Genomic DNA, 21,489 nt, shown 5'->3' with positions numbered 1-21,489 from the left:
GTGCTTGCAACTGCTCTGTCCACACCTCCTCAGTGACTGCCACAAACTCCTTTCCTCCTCCTTTAATTGGCAAACTTGCCTCCCTTTTGCCTCATATAAATTATGAGCCATGAGAAGAGCCTTGCCTTTGAATGAGCCCTCACAGAGATGATGGCTTTGAGACTGTTTTTATTGGGATCAGTCCACAATACAAGACTCCTCATATTTCTGAACACTGAGGACATAGCTTCTTTGGGCAAATCTGGGTTCTGTTATGGTTAAGTAACTGCCCAGGCAGATCACTGTGATTTTAATTACTCTTGGGGGTTTACACAGAGACCTAAATGCAAGAGAGGGTCACCAGTAATGATTTGGTGTCTTCGATCCAATCAAGTTTTGTTCAGTATCATTTGTTCAGATTTGGGATCTTTTTTTTTTTTTTTTTTTTTTTCCCCGTTGACCATTTATTAACTGGTGGCACAGAAACATTCAGTGTCCTTTGTTGTAATTGTTGGCCCATTTCTGTATAAATTTTTTTCTGAGTCACATCCCAAACCATGCAGACTCCTTTCATTGCCATGACAACAGCAAGGCATGCCAATGTTAGCAAAGTCTGCTGGAAAAAGAGAAGTCAGTAAAATCAAAACACAGTTAAATTGAGATATTTAATATATAAATTCCCATTTTCTGTAATGATCCAAAATTATCCTGCATTGTGGAAAAGTAGTTAAGAATAAGCCCTAGATAAATAGCACAGCATCATGCTGGTCCTGTCCTAGGCACTGCATTATAAAAAAAGATCTTACAAAAATTGTGAGAGTGGAATTGCTTATAGTCCTGGTGAAATATTTGGATCAGAAGAGAATGAAGAGTTAAATGTGGTTACTAAAAAAGTAAAGGATAATTACTAACAGTTACAAAAATGCTTAAATAGATGTTAAATTGTGCATTGTTCTGTCATTATACCTTTCTCTTCATTGCTTAATATTAAAAGTACATTTGATGGGATTATGTAACAGTACATTTTAAACTAATAAATAATGCAGTAACTTATGCAAAGTAATAGGGAATCATTGATATAAAACAGGTCTTGTAGAGCTAAATGCTGGAAGAAATCTGCCTTACTCCAAGTGAAGCTGGGAAGGAGGAAAATTGTAGGTGGGACTTGGGAGGTCTACATCACAAATGATTATTTCTGTTTTAAAGAAGAGGTGAGAGCATGGAGATAACAGAGGTACTATCTACAGCCTTCTTTCCCTTGAAACCTTCATAATCAGTTATATGGGCTTTCTCTTGGCCTCCCTCTGTGCTTTGAAGGTAAGATGGAAACTATTTTGGAAATAGAAATGGAGGATGAATGTCCTGCACTCAGGGACATTAGGGGCTGAACTCTTGAGATTTGTAGTTTTGAATACTTCTGGTTATGCTTGCTGTGAAGGAGTGGGAGAGGATGAAGAATGTTACGTATTGAAAAGCTGTGATTCAGGTATTCCTGGCCTATGTCTAGGGGTGTGCTAAAAAACTCTTCTCAACTTTTTTTGTTACGTTCACCCTGTTAATATATAGCTGCAGGTGGCTGGAGGGCTCATCTTTCCTCTGGTATGTCCTCAGGGTACCCAAGTGAGTTTCAGGAGACTCTGCAATTTCCAAAGGATGCAAGTGCGATGTTTTCATTTAATGATAATTGACTCTCAGATGAGGTGGCTGTATTGTGGTGACAACCATTGGTAGTGTCAGAGCAAATGTAGACTTGTTCCCCTTATTTATGTTCTTATTTTCAGACCTACTGGAGCTACTGTAGGCTAGAATGCTGTTTGCTTTGTTTGGGTTCTCAGTAATTCTGACAATACTTGCCTGCTTAGTACAGAGTGATGGAATAGACCTCATCTTGCATTACTTGCCATGCTGGGTTTTATTCCAGTTTGGAAGCTTCTGAGTCAGCTGGCTGTAGATGCAGACAGTAGCTCAGGCATTGGGGGTCTAGCTCTGGAAGGGAAACCGTGGAAGTCACTTGATTATCAAAGATTGTAGTTAATATCAAATATTAACAGTTGCTATATAGTAAACAAGCTTCATGTGAGAATTCACAAAGATGCTAGTCATAGCAATAGCTATTCATGGCATTGCAATAGCAATGGTCCTCCAGTGTAACTTAAGTTCTGAGATAAGTGAGCCTCTGGAAACAGCCCCTGCACCTGCATCCAGCCCTACTACCTGCATCCAGGCAAATGGCAAAGGGAGAGCCCTTGACTCTCAGTATTGCAGAGTGATTGATGGGCTGGGTAAAGACTTGACAAACAAAACAGAAAACCTTGCGGTTTTGTGAACTTAATATTTAAGTGTATGTAACTTAAAAGCAGTAGACATTTGCGAACCTAAGAAATTCCTTGAGAGTTATACAATGCTTAGCTGTAGGTGGAGCCTGCAAGCCATAAAAGCTGCAGTTAATGATAAGGTTTTGTCTTCATGTTGTGACTAATGTGTGTGGGCATGGGGTATATGAACATGGAGAAGAGTACATACTGCTGAGTGTGTCTGTTTATTCATCTTTCTCTTCGGTGGAATGGCAGATCTGCTGGACATGTCTGCACTGAATGTGTTTTCGTGTATCTGTTGATTTTTTAAAAGTTTATTTCTTATACAGCATTCTTTAGCTGACATATTTGAAATATATAAGGAATGCTTTAAAATGTTTTTATAGTTTACCCCAATTTTGATGGTATTTGTTAGCATAGGTGGTCTCATCTACAAAGTAGCTGCTCATTCACAGCAGAGTTTGACTATGATTTTAGATAAAAGATTAGCTGGTGTAGTTAGAGGTACAAAACAAAAAAAGAATCTTAGAATTTATTGAACAAAAATGGGTTGTCTTGACCATTATCCTCTTGAGCTGATATTACATGGGTAAATTGCTAACAGAGACTTTTTTTCTTAGTCTGTGACTTTTGGCTTGGTTGAGTCAGACTTTTCAAAGCAAGGTATTCAAGTTTTATTCTGATGCAAAACCATGTGCATCCCTGAGTTGCCTTTTAGGGAGCAGAATGAAAAGCCATCAATACCTGGGATGTGTCTCCAAAGTGGTCAGTGACATTTAGTCCAATTTTGGTTGGAACTTGTGTAATGAAATGCAACAGTCCCTCCAGGGAGCTGAGTTCTACCGTTAGGGACCTCCCCTAACACTTCATAACTCAGAATAAAGCATTAAGGCTAATGAAGAGAGATCCAGGAAACATAGGCTATAGGACAAGAAGATAAGGGTGGGATCTCTGGTCCACTGGCACTGTGTCTGAGCCAGGCATCAACCCATGCCTTGGGAAGGAAAGGCAGAAGCAAGCACAGAGGAAAGTGTCACCAAATATTGTAGGGTTTTCTGTGGGCCGGGGCATTTTTCAACCGGAGATGTCTTTGGTAAACTGATGGATTTTTTTCTTTCCTGTATTTTTCCAGTCTCTTTTCGAGTCCAGGTAAACTTCTCCTACATTTTGTCCTGCATCAAGGTGTTCTACAGCTTAATTATATGTCAATGAAGAAATAGACATTATTTTCCTTGTTATGGATTTTTAATCTACTAGTTCCTCTGTTATCTTCCAACTCTTCCACTGGAAGAGCATAAACAATTATCCCGTGTTCACCTATTTCACATCACAAATTTTTGTAAGCTTCCATTGTATTGTATTGTGGGCTGATGTACTGAAACATATGCAGTCCCTTCTTGCACAGTTTTCCTCTCGCTTCTTGTCAGTTTTCCCATTTACTTAGTCTATGAATGTCTACTGATTCAGTCATGATATCCCTAATATTGTATGGACTTTACCAATTCATGTGGGTGTAACTGAGATTTCTCATTATGTTGTTTCTTGCCGCTGTGGCCTTGCTCATCTTGGTGTGCCGTTGTTGCTGCCACCATCTAAGCCTGTGACAGTGTTCACTGTATCCTTTATCTTTCTTGAGGCTTAGAATTTCATTCCTTCCTCGGTGACAGTTTTACTATTTGTTGTCATGTTGTTCATTTTTGTTGCAGCACACGCTGCGCGGGGTGGCTGCGGCAGGGGCGCGACTGTTCCCATGCAAGCTCTGCAATTCCCAGTTATTGGCAGGGACACAGCAGGGACAGACAGCGATGGCACGGGGCTTGGGGTGGAACAAGATGGATTTATTCCTGGGCTCCCAGACAAGATGGGGGGGGGGGAGGGGGGACAGTGAACAGAAGTTTTTATAGAGCAGCTCAGGAGTAAGGAAAGTGAACCAATGAGGATATGGTAAGAGAGGAGTATAAGGTGGGGAAATAGCTTATGAGCCTATCAGGGAAAATGGGGGTGGGGGGAATAATGCAAAGTAACAAATGGGGGTGTCGAGGGCAAGACAGACACAGAACCCTCTGGAGAAATGGGTAGGGATAGGGAGGATTGACAACTTGGAAGGCAGAAAGTTAGGGAAGGGCTTGGGAAATTTAGCAACTGGGGAAGAAAGGGGATTAGGGAGAACAGGGAGCAAACATGGATTCAAAGCAAAACCGCAACACATTTTGTTTAAGCAAATGCTTTAATATACTCCTGCTTGACCACTAGTGTGATTCGTTGTGCACTTTTTGTCACTCCACATGGCATCCATTTCTCTTCTTTTCACTGACTGTCCCATACATCAATTCCATCAGCATCCCGCCGTAAATTAGGTGCTTTGTTTCCCTGACCTATTTCTTTGGTCGTTTGTATGCAAAAGCATCTGTCTGCTCTTCCTCACGCTTGCAGAAGACCAATGAACCCCACTGTCTGGGCACTGTCTCCATTCCTTGTGCCCGCAGCGCTCCCATTTTGCCGGAACGAGCCGCACCCAGCGCAGGTTCTGCCGCCGCTCCGGCCTCGGCGGCGAGCCGCGCGCGCCCGCGCACGGGAGGCAGGGCGGGCGGGGGCGGGGAGCGCCGGCGCTCTCGCGAGAGCCGCGCGGTAGCCCCGCGAGATCGGCGGCTCCCTGCCCGCGTCATGTTTTCCCTGTGACAATCCGGGCCAGGAGGACGCGGCTCCCGGCGGGATCTCCGTGCTCCGCTCTCCGCGCCTCGCCCGTCCCGCGGGGCTCCCGGGCCGAGCGCCGCCGCCTCCCCCCCCGCTGCCTGGTGAGCGCGCGGCCGCGTGGGGCTGAGGAGCGCGGGTAGGAGCGGGAGGCCTGGACCAGCCTAGGGCCGGGATGGCTCTCCCCGCGCCCTCCCCGCCCGACAACACCGCAGGGCCACTGCTGCAGCCGCGGGCGTCCGGGAGCGGGGGAAGGTGCAGGCGGCTGTGAGGAAAAGGGGAGGCAGGTGGGGCCGGTCAGGTGTCACTGCCCTGTTGCTGAGGGTGGGAGAAGGAAGGGCGTCCTCCGGCAGCTCTTCTCCCTTCGTGGGGGCTTTTTGTACCTTTTCAAAGCGGTATAAACTGTACGAATTCGGCATTGTGCTTCGGCTGAGGTCCTCGGAGCCTGTGATTTTTCCCCATGAACGTCATGAATGCGGTTGTAGTGTGGCCGCACGTTTTCTTCTGAATGTTAAATGCATCTTTGGCTCCGTGCATGTCAGGTGGACACGGCAGGTGTCACAAAATTCAGTCTGAAATTTGTCATGTTTGCCTTCATCAGCTGTGTGCATGACTGTAGGTAGGTATTCCTTGTATCTCCAGACCTGTCATCTGAATTGCACCGTCTTCCCATGGCATATTTGTTGGCCCTTGCTTGCAATACTGAAGCATTATTTTACTAAGAGATTATTTATTTTGTATTTTGAAGTGAAGTCCTAGCAGGTGTTTTGTTGTTGTCTTGTGTTTTGTTTTTTTTTTTTTTTAATTGCATATGCTTAATTTTATTGAGCTGTTGCTCTACACAAGCTGCTTTTCATGTTTTTTAAAGGGTAGAATCCTATTGTTATGCCCTCTCCCTTTCACAGTATATAGGAGAGGTTTAGTGCAGTTGAAACATTTTAATTTTGGTTGCCACATATCTAAGCTAATTGTTTCCTCATGAGTGGTGTAATTTCCTGTAGCTGGAACCATGTGTTCTATATACTTGTGTACATATCCTGTGTATATCTGTATATGTACACATGTATATTGTCTATTGAGGTTGATCAGATTTGTAGTTTAGCAGAGTGTTCTATGCTGGTATTTCATAATAAAACCTCAGTTTACATGTGCCAAATTTAATATACTCCTTGTTAGAGACCCCATATATACCACATCTGCTCCATTGGGATGTGGGACTGTGGAGGACTTTGATCTCAGGGTTAAGTCTCACATAGTTTTGGGGAAAAATATAATAGGTATTTAATCTGGAAAGGTAAACTGTATACCTGGTCAGTCTACTACTGCTTCCCCGTTCTGAGAGGAATCTATTTTTTTTGTGTGAAAGATTAAAAGCTGTACAGTGTTGTACTACAGGACAGAATGGCATTGCCAGTCTCCTGTATCCTTGCACCTGTGAGGAATTTGTTAGGTGGCTGTATCACAGTGGTTGTGTTTTAAGACGAAACATCTTTTTGTCTCTAGTGCAAACCTGTAGTGACGTCTCTGATCCTGTGTTCTTCCTTAAATATGTCATGTATGGTTTTTTTGTTCTTTGAATGGTAAGACTAAACTAGTTTTTAGGATTGGAAGTATGTAAGGGGAAGTGGGAGTCTTGAAATTTTTTTTGGATACTGTGTAAAGGAGGTGTTTGTCTAGTTGTTAATTAAGCATAGGGATGTCAAGTCTTTAACTTATTTTTGCTGAGAGATTGCTTGGCATAGTAAGAATATAACACAGTATTTTTTTATTCACTTAATCTGTGAATTGAAAAATAGTTTAGCAGTGAAACTGTTGTGCTGTTTCAGAACTGAATTAAATGGATAGTAGGAAATGGATTAGGAAACAGCTTATGTGACTTGACTAAAGATCTTTGTTGGGTTTTGCCTTTAGTTTACCAATCTTAGGTAGCCATAAACTTTATTTTTCAAAGGAGACAGTACAGGGGTGCTCTGCATATTTTAAATTATCAGTAATGACTGGAGTAGGACTATTTTAAAGATGGGGAAAGATGCATGTGAAATTAGCAATAATATTTGTGTTTGAGTAGAAAAGTTATGTATGTTTAAGTACTTTTGCTTAAGACGTTAAGACACATGTGATATTCCAATTTTTCTTTCTGTTTTTAGTGTTACTGTTCTTGTAGTACTCATAGTGTGGAGATCCGCTTCCCTTTTAAAAATAAGTAATGGAGACAGAAATTATATGTATTTTAGGTAGACTTGGTGGAGTAGGCATTTGATTTCTGGTTGTAGGTCATTAGGAAGTTGGTAGCCTTTCAAAGCAACAGTCTTAGATCCTGTACAGATACTTAATCTTCCTCTGTTCATGTAACTCGAGAGATTTTTTTTATCTTGCACTGGTGTGTTTTAGTTAAAAGTAAGATGCAGTTCTCTATGGCTGCTTTGGCTTCCTGCTGTCAAAGTCGTGGTAGTGAATGGTGAGTACTGTGCTGGTTGTTTATGCCGTGATTGGCTCTCAGAAGTACTCAAACTTTGAAACTGCTGCCAGGGTTTCTTTTTGTCTGTCTCCCTTTTAGTGACCGACAGTCAAGTGGAGCATTCAAATCTAGTAGGTGTTAGTTCTTTAAAAACATCTGAAGTAGCCCTCAGAAATTGAAGCTCTGCTGTCACAGGGCTGCTTGAAATAAATGCTCGTGTGCTGCAGCTGCTTGCCATGCATTAGAGTAATTCAGAGTAACCCTTGTAAATTCTTAATATGAAAAAAAAGAAAACAAAGCCAGTTTGGAGCCCAGTGGCTACAGGATTTGCCCATCAACAGCAGATGTAACTGTGACCTTGGAACTGGCCAAGTATATTCCCTGGCCTGTTGTGATTGACCTGATGTCACCAAGCTATTTGGGAGAATGTTCAGGTGGCTCAAGCAATCATCTTCTCTGCTGGAAGTTGGAATTAATTTGCTGCTTAAAGAAGAGCCTGCAGTTTGAATCCTCCTTACTAGTAATATTTTTTTCATTTGCTTTCAGGACTAGATAGTACTGAAACTTCATCCTCAAAACATTTCCTTACAAATGCATGAATTTACACAACAGAGGTTTCTTTTTCAATTAGTTATAGTAGGAGTTCTCTGAGTCAAGAAATGCAAATGTTAACAGGAAGTGTTAACACAAAGGGGCATCCACAACTTAGCTGGGCAACCTGCTCCAGTCTCACCACCCTCATTGAGACATTTCTTCTTTATATCCAATGTAAACATACCCATATTCATATTAAAACCATTTCCTGTTGTCCTTCACCACAGGCCCTGATAACAGGTATCTCTCCATTGCTCTTATATGCCCCCTATATATATATATATATATGTCTAAAGGCTGCAGTCCACCTTTCTGCTTACATACAGCTAACTTGAAAGTTGAATGTGTTTGAATTTTGGCTGTGTGTACACTCTCCTGTCTGTTGCTGACTTTTTAATTTTAAGTAATGATTTCTAGTAAATACATCTTTAAAACTTCTGTAGTTTTTGCAAGAAAATGTTTGTTCCTATGTGTTGTGGTGGTTGAAAATACTGTAACTGCACTACACAGTAGAAGTACAAGTGATTGTGTACGTTTTGGGGAGAGTGGTAGTGCTAAAACTTCACCATAGTTTTTGTCCCTTTTCCAATGCAAGATCAGGCACATTTCTTTGCTTGAATTGTTGGGATGTTTTGATGCATGGGGAATTTCTGCTTCTCAGCTCCTCTTCACTAACTGCTTTTGATGATTGTGTATGTGGAGTGCATTTTCAGTTTAAGCAACCTTAAAGCATCTGAAGAAGTAATGGATTAAATTGATTTTTCTAAGTTTATCTGCTGAGCAATAATGATAATTTTTATTCTCTGCATGGGTAGATTTTGTACAGCCCCCAGGGGTTTACATTGAGAAGCCATGATTAGGGTTTTGTATCACTTTCTTTTTAAACCCTAAGGGCAAAAGGGCAAATAGCTTTTAATTTCATATTAACTTAAAAATAACTTTGTCTTCCTTTAACTGGTCTCCAAAAAGATTTTTGGAGTAACCAGTTGTGACCAGCTGAAAGCACAGGGTTATATTAGTTTCAATACTATACCTGATAATGAATAAATAAATAATCCCACAGGAACCTAAAATCATGTGGGAAGACTAAAACTGGAAGAATATCAAGTAGAAACTTACTATGGCTTACTTAACATATATAAGGTTGGGTGGAATTCAGTATTTGGAAAGAAAAGTTGATAGTTGTTTGCATAATTAATCTTATTCTGAATGATGATGTCATTTATTTAATTTTCATATGCTGAGCAGGAGGCTAGTACAAGGATAGTGGCCCTTGTGCTCAATGGAGGCAGATGTTCGCGTGAATTAATGTTGGTGTGTATTTCTCTGTAATGTTTCAGTAGTGAAGGGCAATCTGCTGTAGCTGCTGTTCTTGCTTGCTTTTTCTGGATTAGTTCCTTTTGTTCTTTGCTTCCTATTCCAGATTTGTAGGAGATAACTCATTTTTTCTGTGCTGTTTTACAGTCCATCTCCTCTTACTAGCACTGCTGCCTTTTTTATTTTTTTCGCTGCTTCTAAGGACATTTTTTGCTTTCAATTCGTTGTGAATTTGTGGTAATTTCTCTGCAGTGCAAGCATTTTCTAATTTATCTTTTTCTTTCCCATGACTGTTTTGGATGGATTCCATTCACCTTGTGTCTCTCAGTGATAGTGTGCGTAGACTACATGGACAGGCCAAAAAGTCCATTTGAAGATTCCTGCCTTGTATAGTGACCTACAGTGCTTTTTGGCACTAATGAAATATTGAACAGATAACTCTTCTAGGCAACATTGTGTCCTGTTGGTTTCAACTGTCATAGTGTCCCCTTGCCTTAAGCCATATGAACTGTCTTGTGGGTTTTACATTTCTGTATGTTTTGTATTTTTAGCATGTGACAAGACAGGGTTTTAATTACTTCTATATATTCTTGGTTTCTAAATGACCTTTCAAGTAGAAGGCTGTAAATGTTGTTTGGAGCTCTTGATACCTGCTGCTAAATCCTGTACATACAGTCCCTTGTTTATAAAAAAAGGGAAGCAAATCACTTCGGTTTAGTTGCACTTTCAGATTGTAAAATTCTAATAAGAATTGCAAAAACTGCTGCACTCCACCAGCTGGCAGCAAGATTCTTACTGGGGCTTCATGCTTCTTTGTAAGAAGTATGAAAGACTGGAATGATAAAAACTTAAGGTAATCTGTCATTTTATAGAACATCAGGAACTGTTAAGAGTGGAACTTGGCAAAACCAGAGAACAGGCCTTCTGTTGCACAAAATAAATGTACAGCCATATCTTGAATTTCATTCAGCTTTGGAGTAGTACAGTTTAGGAATTTGACAGAATATTGAGATAATTATTTAGGAGTCTTGGATACAGACTAAAGACTTTGGTTTACTGGTGAGAATGTTACATGTATTTGAATTAAAAAATAATTTAAAAGAGTTTTAAGTGCTTAATGCTAAGAAACTGAAATGTTGCAACTTTGAAGCGATTCCTCCTCTATAATGCAGCTGTAATACTGTCATCACATTGAGGCAGTAAATAGAAACATATTATATTAGGTTTTCTGTCAAATTTTAAGCAAATTAGCTTTTCCAGAGCTGTGATTGGCAATGAACTCAGAACTTCTACTTTATCAAAAATTATCTAAAATAACATCCCAGAATAAGTTCTTTAGTAGTCAGTGTCACTTGTGTGAATTAATTGAATTATATTCTTAATGAGCTCATAGAATTATCTGAGTATTCCGATTGCGAAATCTTTCCTGAGTTTTGCGTGAGCCACAAAATGCTTGATTTTTCTGACCCATCACAGAACTTAATTTCTCACCATTGCAAATAAAATTTTAACTACTTGTAGCAGCATCAAGAGCTGTAGTGTGATCTGGCTGCTATCTGTTTAAATATTAAATTTTCTACTCCTTTTTAGAAGCTACCCAGGTGACATCAGGCTGAAGGGACCTTGAGCACAGGAGGTGCTCTGAGAGTCTCTCAGGTTGAAAATAATAAATGTAACTGTTGCAGACTCCAGGGAGTTCATTGTCAATGAATGCACAGTGAAGAGCTCTGTTTATGTGTGTGGTACATTGCAGGCAAGCAGTGGACAGAATTCAGTTTCACAACCAGACCATTGTATTTAATTTTGGTGCTTCCTGCCTGTGATTTGACTGTATAGACAGACTTCTTGTGTTACAAGCTTTTGTAATTAGGTTCCCATAAAATAAATGTAGTCAGTGTCTGACAAAGGTTGCTGAAATTGCTGATTGCAGAGAGAGGGAGAGAGAGTAAATGCTTGTGAGGTTTATTTTTCCTTTGAGAAAACTTTTGATTTTTATGACATAGAATATTTACAGCTTTATAGGTGCAGGTTTTCAAGAGCTTTGCAGAAAACAGAGCTTTCAGCTACTTTTCTAGAAGTTCTGAGAGCCTGAGCACTTGGCTTCTGTCAGAATAGTTGTTTTTGTGTGTGCTTGATTTCTGCTGTAGTCAGGTTAAGTTAAAGAAAAACACAGGAGTATGTAGCTTTGTCAAATTCCATCCTTGTTATGTCTTCAGTATGTGTGCTAGTGTCACTGATTTAAGAAAATGTATTTTCTTCATACTAATTGAAGATACTGTATATAATTTTATGCAATTTATATGTTTGAAAATCTCCATGGACTGTGAGTAGTTCTGCCTACCTTAAACACTAGTTTAAAATACATTCCCCTTGTTTAATGTGTTTATTTGACAACACTTTATGTGAGATGAATTTTGCTTTTTATCCCTATATTACAGTGTTTACTTCTTTGGACCTTGTACAGGGAGGAAAGTACAAAACTGTAAAATAACAATTAAGCCGGAAGATTCATGTTTGTACAAGCAATGGGAAATCACTGTGCTTCAAGATTTACCTACATTTCAGAGCTGACTGTTCATATTTTCCTTTTCACAGCCTGAGAAGCAGTTGCACCTTCTTCCTCCTTGTCAATGGACTTCGATTATTCTTGCTGGAATACCAGTGATTACCTGCATTTGGCAATGAGATAGAGCCAATCTGTTGGAGATGGTGTTTTGGGGAAAAAAGTAAAAATAGGCCCTAAGATCAGCTCTTCCCTTCCACATGTTTTGATGGTTCTGTCTGTTGATAAGTTGAGTGTGTGTGCTAAGGAATAAAAGAGCAAAGCATGGTTTGTGGGGAGACTGTGCTCTTACATTCTCTAATTAAATCAGCAAGATAATAATTCTGATTTTTAAGGATCTTTTCTGCAACTTTCTTTAAAACAAAACATAAACTTTTCAATTTTTTCTTGTCACGACTTTCGAACTTACATATGTTCCTGCAGGAATTCAGTGTTACTTCTCTGGAATTGCCTTGAGCTGTTCCTGATTTTCCTGATCTCCTCAAAAGGAGCTACATTGTGATGTAGCTGCACTGTACAGCTTCTGCCTAATCTCCAGTTTTCTTTAAATTGTCCCAGCAATCTTTCTCTCAGATGTACACACAGCAGCTTCTGAGGAGCTTTTTAAAATTCTAAGCATTTTTAAAAATCTAAACCCTAGAAAGGAGCTTCCTGTTTACTTATATTAGGATAAATTTGTTGGCTGCATGGAGGTGATTCTTGGGTGACATACAAGTATCTCCCTTAATTTCTGAGCTGACATGGAAAGGGAAGACTATGGAAATTCCTTCGGGGAATTGTGTATGTTCTGTCCAAGACATGTCGTTCCTGCTGGACTCGGAAACAGGAACTTTGTAGCTTTACAGACTTTAACCTTCTACCCCATGCTGAAGTCCTTTATAAACTAGTCTCATTTCCCCCTTCCCTTGGAATATAGGAGTATTTGGGGCAGTTTTCAAAGTCCGCACTCCTTTGACTGTGTTGAAGTTGAGAATTTCCCATCCTAACTTCTTTAGTAATGTTTTATCCCTCCTCATGAGTTCTTATTCTTGCATTTGAAGGTGATCAAAGCTGTCCCACTTACCTCAGAGTGACAAGACCTGAAAGCTTCTTGGTTTCCTGCAGCTGTAGTAAAAATCTAAAAAAAAATTCGTTCTTAGAGGTTTGATAGTCTTCATGTCTGAGCCAACCAAGTGGATTTATGAGACGTCTTTAGTGTTTCCTTTATTCCCTTTCTAGAAAAATCTCTTTCCATAGCTAATTTAGGAGATGGTGGTAAGTGGCTGGAAAATTTACTGTTACTTCTCAGTCCCATTTTATCTTATGTATGCAAAAAAAAATTATACAGAATTTTCTAATCATCAATTTCACAACATCAATTTTAGTTTGATGTTAACTGAAATGCTTTGGAAGAATTATTCCCCTTTGAAAAGAAATAGTTGTTGCAGAAAGATTACTTGTGTTTCAGACAGATATACATGAAACAGATATTTTTAGTATCTAATATAAATACCAAAATATATATAAAAATATATATGCATGTATGTATAAAAAATACTGAAACACTTGTAGTGGAATACCTATTTCACTGTATCTCCTGGTCAGTTGTACATTAAGGTGTTAGTCATCCATGCAGTCAGTGACTTGGTATTGTATATATGAAATAAGCAAGCTGGGATTAATGACAAGATCAAATTCCTCTTTCTGTGTCTGTGATTGAATTGCTGTGGTGGCAGAGAGAAAGAAGGAACAGCATTCATAGTTTATCTCCTCATAATTTATTTCTGTTTTGTGGAAATAACTTGTAAATGTAGTTAGATGCATCTCCGGTCTCTTACTTTATTCTTGTTTGAGATAGGGGAATAGTTCTTTTTCCTAAAATAAAATGCCGTTTTTCTCAGTGAAAGAATTGGCTATTTCATTATTGCTATAAACTTAATTTTAATTTTAATATGCCCAATTGTCTGTTGCATTTAATAATGACTTGCAATAGGCCATTCACACTTTTAATACATGTAATTTATTAGTTATTGTAGGCAAGCTTAGACCACAAAAATTAATATCTTAAGTGACGTGTATAAATTAGCTGGTGCTTTCAGGCTGAACTCATTCCTATTTAAGAAAAAACAAACTCTTTAATAACACAACATATTTTAAAGTCTTTAAAATTATTGGCTAGGCCACTGAAGACTATGCTTTCCCTAAAATATGACAACTTTCCTCTTTTTCCCTATTTTTACTCAAGAGGGAAGATCTTAAGTGTATCAATTATTATTAGTGTTAGCTCTGTCTTGCTGACAAACATTTGCAGGCTCTTGGTTTTGAGTTTCTTTTTTCCTTAAGTGCAGCAAACACATCTAATCCAAAACTTCTTTAAAATCATAATCTAACTAAATAGATGAAGAGAAATAAATAGATAAAGGGGTAATGAAATTTGTCATCAGCTTTCTTTTTGAATTCTTGGCTGTGTGGAAATGCATGCCAATCATTGAATTATTATGGTTTCACAATCATTAGGGCTGCTTGGAAGTTGATTTCTTTGAATTTGAAATGCATCCTGTTACCTCCTGTCTATGTTTACTAGTTATTGTAAGATGTGGAGACTTGATTCTGATCTTAGAATTCGAGTGGTAGTTTGGCTATGTGGTGTGGCTTCTTATGTGATGGGGAAAGCCATGAACAGACCAGAAGTACCTGGTTTTGACTTTTTAGCTTGAAGAGACAGAATCAGGGGATACACATTCAGTCTGCAGTGGGATTCAGCTTTGGAAGTTACAGGTTCACCTTTGGGTGCATTTAAAGCAATGGACTGATAAAAGGAAAAAGAACCTTTGTCTCTGCTGCAGGTAGTTTCCGTGTTTCTTATAACATTAAAAGACAGCTCTCTTAAGAATATTTTCTTCCATAATTTAAATGTTCTATTCTCCTCTTAGCTCAGGCAAAAGCCTTCCCTGATTATATTCCTCATGTTTTCACGGGTTTTATTTTAAATTTCTTTTCCTCACATTCCCTTTCATCTGATGTAAGAGGAGCAAACAGCAACTGGTGCCCAGTGCAGCGATGGGTGACAAAAGCTCTCCCTGTGCTAGTGCACTTATTCCAATAGAGGATTTGATGAACCTGAGCCTTTCCTTGAGTTCTGTTGCAGCACTGGCTGTGGTTCTCAGGGTGAACAAGCTCTGAAGGCAGGCTTAGTTACCTTCCTTTACATGTCTTCCCCGGCAGCTCAAGTTGCTGCCACTGCTGTTCTGAAAGAAAAATGCTTCATCGCGGGTACGTAGAACTTGGCTTTTAGGGTTTAATGTATGCATTTTTTCCCTGGGTTAAGCTTTTGAAATACGTGTTACATTTGGTAACACTGTTGAAATACTTGTTCAGCTATGACTTTTAAGTCCTACTTTAGTTGATTTACCAATAAGCAGCAGTGAAATATATGCAAAAATTTACTGCCCAAAAATGGTGATTTCCTCAACGGGAGCTGTGGTTCTAAAAGATATGAGTTGTGTTGCAGTTCACTTTTTTTTTTTTTTTTTTTTTCCTCTAAGGAGCAGGAGGAGAAAGGAATAAGGGCAGATGAGCTGGACGATTTGTTTGTTTATTTAATATAAATCCCAGAAGGTTCTGGGTACTTTAGTTTGAAGTGTTTTAAGTGTTCCAGTGTTGAAATAGTTTTATAAAGCTGTTGCTATACATTTAGATTGCTATAGGTTTATGATGATGAAAGAAAAATACTTTTCTCCACTTGTCACATGTTTCTGGCTTCTCCCTTTGTGCTTGGCTATTGATCAACATGCTCAGAAAGTGTGTGGGACTGCACCCTTTGGGACTGGCCCATCATGCACACTTGGTACCTTCCACATGTTCACCTGACCCTGCAGTGGTCAAATACAGTGAAAGAGCAGTGAGCATTCACTTGAGTTTTCAAAGCCAAATGTATTTTCTTTTTGTCTGCCCTAAAAAGAACTGAGATGACCATGTCTAGGCTCTGGAGCAATTATAAACCCTGTATTTGTGGCAATGAGCTGGAAGAAATAAATCCTACCTATACCCTGTATAACTGTTACCTGGTTTCTGCGTAACTTTAGTGATCTGTAGCTGTTACATGCAGAGACAGGAATCATTTACATTTGTATTCAGAGAGCATTTCCAGGATTATCAGCAGTGTCTGGTTAAAGCCTTGTGCCTGTCACATGAAACTGAATGTTATTTTCAAGGTGGACCAATAATTTCTTCTGAAAGCTGCAGAAGGAGAGTAGGGCACTGCTAAGGGCTCAGCTTCAAGCTTCAGTCTCTATTTTTAGAGATGCATATAAGGGCAGGAGGGAAAAAAATATATCAGTTTTCAGGAAGAGCAGCAGTATTTGCACCTTTGAGGTACTTTAGCACATTTTGAAGTTTCTGAAAGAAGAGTAGCTGGTGCAAGCATAAAGCCCATGAATGAGTCTGTTTGGGAACTTCTTAATGGAGCTACATCCCCATGTTTTACATCTTGATAAGGCACAGACTTCACGTAAGACCAGAGTTAGGATGTTTTTATTAATTTGCCTTATAATTTCACTTAGGATCCAATGGTAGTTAGCAAATACTTTCTGGCAAATGAGATAGTGTTGCCCTTTTTTAGTCAACAGGGTCCTGGGTGTAGTAGTGCCTGTCTGTGTCACTTCGAGGCTGAGCTGCTGGGAGGTTTTGTGGTGTGAGTAGACAGAAGGTATGTCTTGCATGAAATGCAAGGAATGCTCCCTGCACTGAATGGTACTTAACAGCTGTGGCTCCAGTTTCTGTGGGATAGACCTGGGTAAGGGGCTGCTGTAGTGCAACAGCAGTTGTTAGGGTACAGCTCACTGGGGTTCATCTAAAGCTTTTTTGAAGGTATTAATCTGTTGTAGGGAAAATTTGGCTGAAATAAACACAGGTGCTTAATAGCACACAGTATGCTTTTTTGGCAGATGTATTAGCAGAATAACTGTACTTTATGGTACAGTGGTTTATGGTTTTAATTTATGTTTTCTATGCGTGAAATGTCAAGATAAAATGAGGACCAAATTGCACTGCCTGTTACCTCTTGTCCTAGGAGCACAACGTGGCAGCAACACTGACTTGCACTGCATGGCAGAGACTCCCTCCACTCCCAGGAGTTTATTTTGAAATTAGATCAAATAGGGCTTACACTACGAAAGGACACGCTCCTTCAGGAAATTATAGTACTTTTTGGTGACATTGTAATGTATTAGGACTTACAGGGTCAAAGAACAGAAAGTAATCGTTCAGAACCTATGTAACCCATGGTTAATGATTATAAAACAGGAGTTAAACACATCTGTTTTGTACAATAGGAGGTAAAGCATTACTTTAAAGAAAATTCTTTTAAAAGGAGCAGTTTGAAAACACTCACTTTGGAGGAAGCCTCTTTGCATATTAAGCTATAAACTACCTTGGCAAAACTTATGAGTTGACATCAAGAATCCTTTTGAAGAACTGGAGTTCTAAATGGTACCAGCATTAAAATTAGTAACGCAAGTGTCTCTTTAGGATTAGAATGTTCTTTTAATTTATTAATTCTTAAAAATTTTCTCAGACATAGCCTTGGAAGAACCCTGGACTCAACTATTGGTGATCAGTCTGTGTTCTTGTATGTGAGAAATTTTTCTAACACAGTGTATGTTTTTGGAATAGTGATCCTTTAGTCAGATAAAAGAGAAAAATATCATACCATTACATGGATGATCCTGCAGACATAAATCATCATAGTGCTGAGATAGACTTAAGAGCCCTGCACCTTTGTGGGTCTTGACATCTAAATCTTAAATTGCCTTATCTGTTAAATGCTGTTAATGTCATTTAGCAGAATTAAGTTTGTTTTATGTGAATTTTTGTGCATATGGATTTAGTAAATGCAGACTGACTTACACAAATTCTTACATCATGTTAACTAAGTTGCACATGCATATAGGTCAAACGGTGAAACCGGTAATTCTTGGTAGTTAACCTTCTGCTGCTTACCTTCTGAAAGGATTATTTGGGTTTGTCCTGCTGTAAGTAATAAGATCTGTAGATAATATTGCATACCTATTGACAGTTTTTCTCATCTTCAGGACTAATGGCAAAGAAGTAAACCAGCATGGCAGCTATGGTCCCACCTGTGAAGCTGAAGTGGCTCGAACACTTAAACAGCTCATGGATCACAGAAGACAGTGAATCCATTGCAACAAGGGAAGGAGTTTCTGTCTTGTATGCTAAGTTAGTTAGCAATAAAGAAGTAGTGCCATTGCCCCAGCAGGTTCTGTGCCTCAAGGGACCTCAGTTACCAGATTTTGAGCGGGAATCTCTATCTAGTGATGAACAGGACCACTACTTGGATGCCCTTCTTAGCAGCCAGCTGGCACTGGCAAAGATGGTGTGCTCAGACTCTCCATTTGCTGGAGCTCTTCGAAAGCGTCTCCTTGTGCTGCAGCGTGTCTTCTATGCACTTTCTAATAAATACCATGATAAGGGTAAGGTGAAACAGCAACAGCATTCACCAGAAAGCAGTTCTGGATCCACAGATGTGCACTCTGTCAGTGAACGCCCGAGGTCAAGCACAGATGCACTCATAGAAATGGGAGTTCGGACTGGATTGAGCTTGTTATTTGCACTGTTGAGACAAAGCTGGATGATGCCTGTGGCAGGACCTGGCCTCAGTCTCTGCAATGATGTTATCTATACTGCAATAGAAGTTGTGAGCTCTTTACCTCCTTTATCTCTAGCAAATGAAAGCAAGATTCCACCCATGGGTTTGGACTGTTTGTCACAAGTAACAACTTTTCTTAAAGGAGTAACTATTCCAAACTCTGGGGCAGATACTCTAGGTCGTAGATTAGCTTCTGAGTTGCTTCTTGGTTTGGCTGCCCAACGAGGTGCTTTGAGATACCTTCTTGAATGGATAGAAATGGCTTTAGGTGCTTCAGCTGTAGTAAACACCATGGAGAAAACCAAGCTACTGCAAAGTCCAGAAGGGATGATCAGCTTTGATTGCTTTATGAGTATATTGACCCAGATGCGACGATCTCTGGTAGGTATTACCAGCTTTGGTTTTTCTGTATTGCAATGTAGTTGCGTTCTTAACTGAGTAGTTTTTCCACCCCAAATGCCAATTTGCTGAATGTGTTAGAATGGGGGCTTTTTTTGTGATTCCAACCGCCCCTCCCCCCTGTATTTTCTTTGTTACCCATCACCTCTTTCTCTCCCTGCCCACCTGTTTGCTCATAGGTAAAGATGAAACAGCAAAACAGTCTCTGTTGTCGTTTTGGTGTTAGCTCTAACTTCAGGGAAGGCATTGAGGACATACTTGATCCACTTGGACTTATACATTTAAGTTCATAGCAGAAAAAGTTAGAAAATTCAAAGTTCTGCAATACACCTTGTTTCCTGTTAGTTACTTTTATTACATATTCCTGCTCCCCCATTCACCTAGGCCTCTGCTTATACATCTTCAGGATGTTCAGTAGTTTTTGATGATGCTCAAAAATTAATGTGATAGAAAATTAGCTAAATTGGAAGTGTAGCACACTGCTTTGTGTATTGAGTGCTCACTGCTGGTGCTAGATGAATATTGCTTTTCAAGGTATGAAATTTTTGCACAGTACACAGTTGGAAGCTGTGTCAAGCTTCTGCCTCACGGTGCTCAGACTAAAACAGGGAATGACTTTTTCCCTCAAGTGTTCATATTTTTCTTTCAGGCTTGTACTTCTTGTTAATAAACATAAACTTTAAAATCTAAAAAAAAATCCTAAAAAAGATCTAAAAAATATTTTGATGAATGGGGTCCATAAGAGGAGTATGGCAGTAACAGTATCTGAATTGGAATAAATATTGTGATGGGCAGCTTTATTTACTGTTAGGTTTAGGCTATATATACAATTAGAGACCAAAATATGAAAGATATGTAAACAAAAAATTATGATTAGTAATTTTTAAAAATAATTATCACTTTAGACACAAATAATATGCATTTCATTACAAAATAGTATTGGGAGAAATTAACTCTGAACCCAGATACTTCACAAAACTGAATCAGTAAGAATGCTGGACTAGCACTCTAGTGCTAGTTTTGTTTTCCTGAAGTGTATGCAGGTATCACAGCTCAGGAGAGAGGTAGTGTAGTTACGCTTATATAGGAAGGGCCATTAGTTTTTGTTTAGCGGTAAGAACAGATCCCTAATGTATTTTGTTTAGGTGGACTATTGCTTTATTGGTGGCATATTTCTCCTAATAATAACATTTAAACATTGTAGGGATCATCTGCTGATCGAAGTCAATGGAGGGAGCCAACCAGAACATCTGATGGTTTATGCTCTCTGTATGAGGCAGCTCTGTGTTTATTTGAAGAGGTATGTCTTGGAAAAAAACTTTTAAGTTACTGTCGTTTACGTCCTTCTCACACATGTGATTGGTATGCACATGTGGGTGTAGTTAGTTATTCTGGGGTCGAAGAGGTGCAAAAAAGGTTGAAAAACTGAGATGTAGTGGGACAAAGTCATTTGGGCAAGCTGTTGATACGGTCGTGGTGATTTGTATTTTAGACAGTTACTTTGTTGAGAGGCAATTAAAGCTGCATTAAACACTGTGACTGTATAGGAAGAAATATAAAATGCTACTGTGTAATAAATCTCTGTTTTGAACAGGTTTGTCGAATGGCCTCAGACTATTCAAGGACATGTGCCAGCCCAGACAGCATTCAAACAGGCGATGCTCCCATTGTGTCAGAGACCTGTGAGGTGTATGTGTGGGGCAGTAACAGCAGTCACCAGCTGGTAGAAGGAACTCAAGAGAAAATACTTCAACCTAAGCTAGCTTCAAGCTTTTCTGATGCACAGACGGTGAGTGACATCTGTTAGTGGTACATTATGTAACATTCAGCAGCTTCATAGTCACAGTATGAAATTGAAAAATAGTACTTTATTTCTGAGTGTCAAATTGTACACTCAGAAGCAAATTGTAATGAGTGATGCTCAGAACTGGTTGCACAGGTTATTTTACTGAGAATACCTCACTACTTTTATTGATGCCTGGGGAAAACATTCTGGTTTGTTTTTAGTGACAGTGCACAGATAAATATCCATGTAACAAGAATGACTGAATTACCTGACTTGCTCTCTGGAGACAAGTGTAGTTGCCTGTAGGGTTTTTTTTTTTTTTTTGGTGGGTTTGTTTTGTTTTGTTTGTTTTTTGGTCAGGTTTTTTGGTTTTTTTTTGGTTGGTTGGTTTGTTTTAGTTTTTGTTTTGTTTGGTTTTTTTAATTGTTGGTTAAAAGGTGTCTTAACAACTCCATGTTCTTTTCCATTGGTGGTTTTCATACCCAAGATTGTCGACTTTAAAGCTCCAAACTGGACTAAGCTGCTGACACAGCAACCTTAATTAGCTTTCTGAAAATCAGTCTACATGCTCTTTCTGCTCTCAGTCACAGATTCTGCCGTTGCAGCTGAGCACTTCCATTGATGCATGAACCAGATTATAATAATTTGCTTTTCTGGTACTATATTGGCTTTGTAGTGCTGACTTAAGTAAAAGCACTTTCTGGTCACTGGACAATTCAGGTGCATTTTCTGGAATTGTAT

At 39.3% G+C, this 21,489-nt stretch overlaps 1 protein-coding gene across 8 annotated transcripts in view; it reads left to right on the top strand.

Annotated features, from left to right (window-relative positions):
* The first annotated feature begins 1,142 nt into the window (after nucleotides 1–1,142).
* HERC1 (HECT and RLD domain containing E3 ubiquitin protein ligase family member 1) overlaps nucleotides 1,143–21,489 on the top strand; it is an 88,088-nt gene continuing 67,741 nt past the window's right edge. For 7 of the 8 annotated variants that reach the window (XM_030281880.4, XM_030281883.4, XM_030281886.4 and 4 more), the window contains exons 1-4: nucleotides 4,901–5,089; nucleotides 17,989–18,944; nucleotides 20,167–20,262; nucleotides 20,557–20,751. In XM_030281880.4, coding sequence (XP_030137740.1) covers nucleotides 18,015–18,944; nucleotides 20,167–20,262; nucleotides 20,557–20,751 — 1,221 coding nt within the window. In that variant the 5' untranslated portion in view covers nucleotides 4,901–5,089; nucleotides 17,989–18,014. Of the gene's footprint in view, nucleotides 1,297–4,900; nucleotides 5,090–17,988; nucleotides 18,945–20,166; nucleotides 20,263–20,556; nucleotides 20,752–21,489 lie in introns of those variants that run through there. The other variant, XM_072933930.1, reaches the window with a different exon arrangement.

Source organism: Taeniopygia guttata, chromosome 10, assembly GCF_048771995.1.
Source record: "Taeniopygia guttata chromosome 10, bTaeGut7.mat, whole genome shotgun sequence".
NCBI classification, from domain to species: domain Eukaryota; kingdom Metazoa; phylum Chordata; class Aves; order Passeriformes; family Estrildidae; genus Taeniopygia; species Taeniopygia guttata.
The sequence above is the reverse complement of the archived record's forward strand: the minus strand, read 5'-3'. Positions and strand labels throughout refer to the sequence as shown.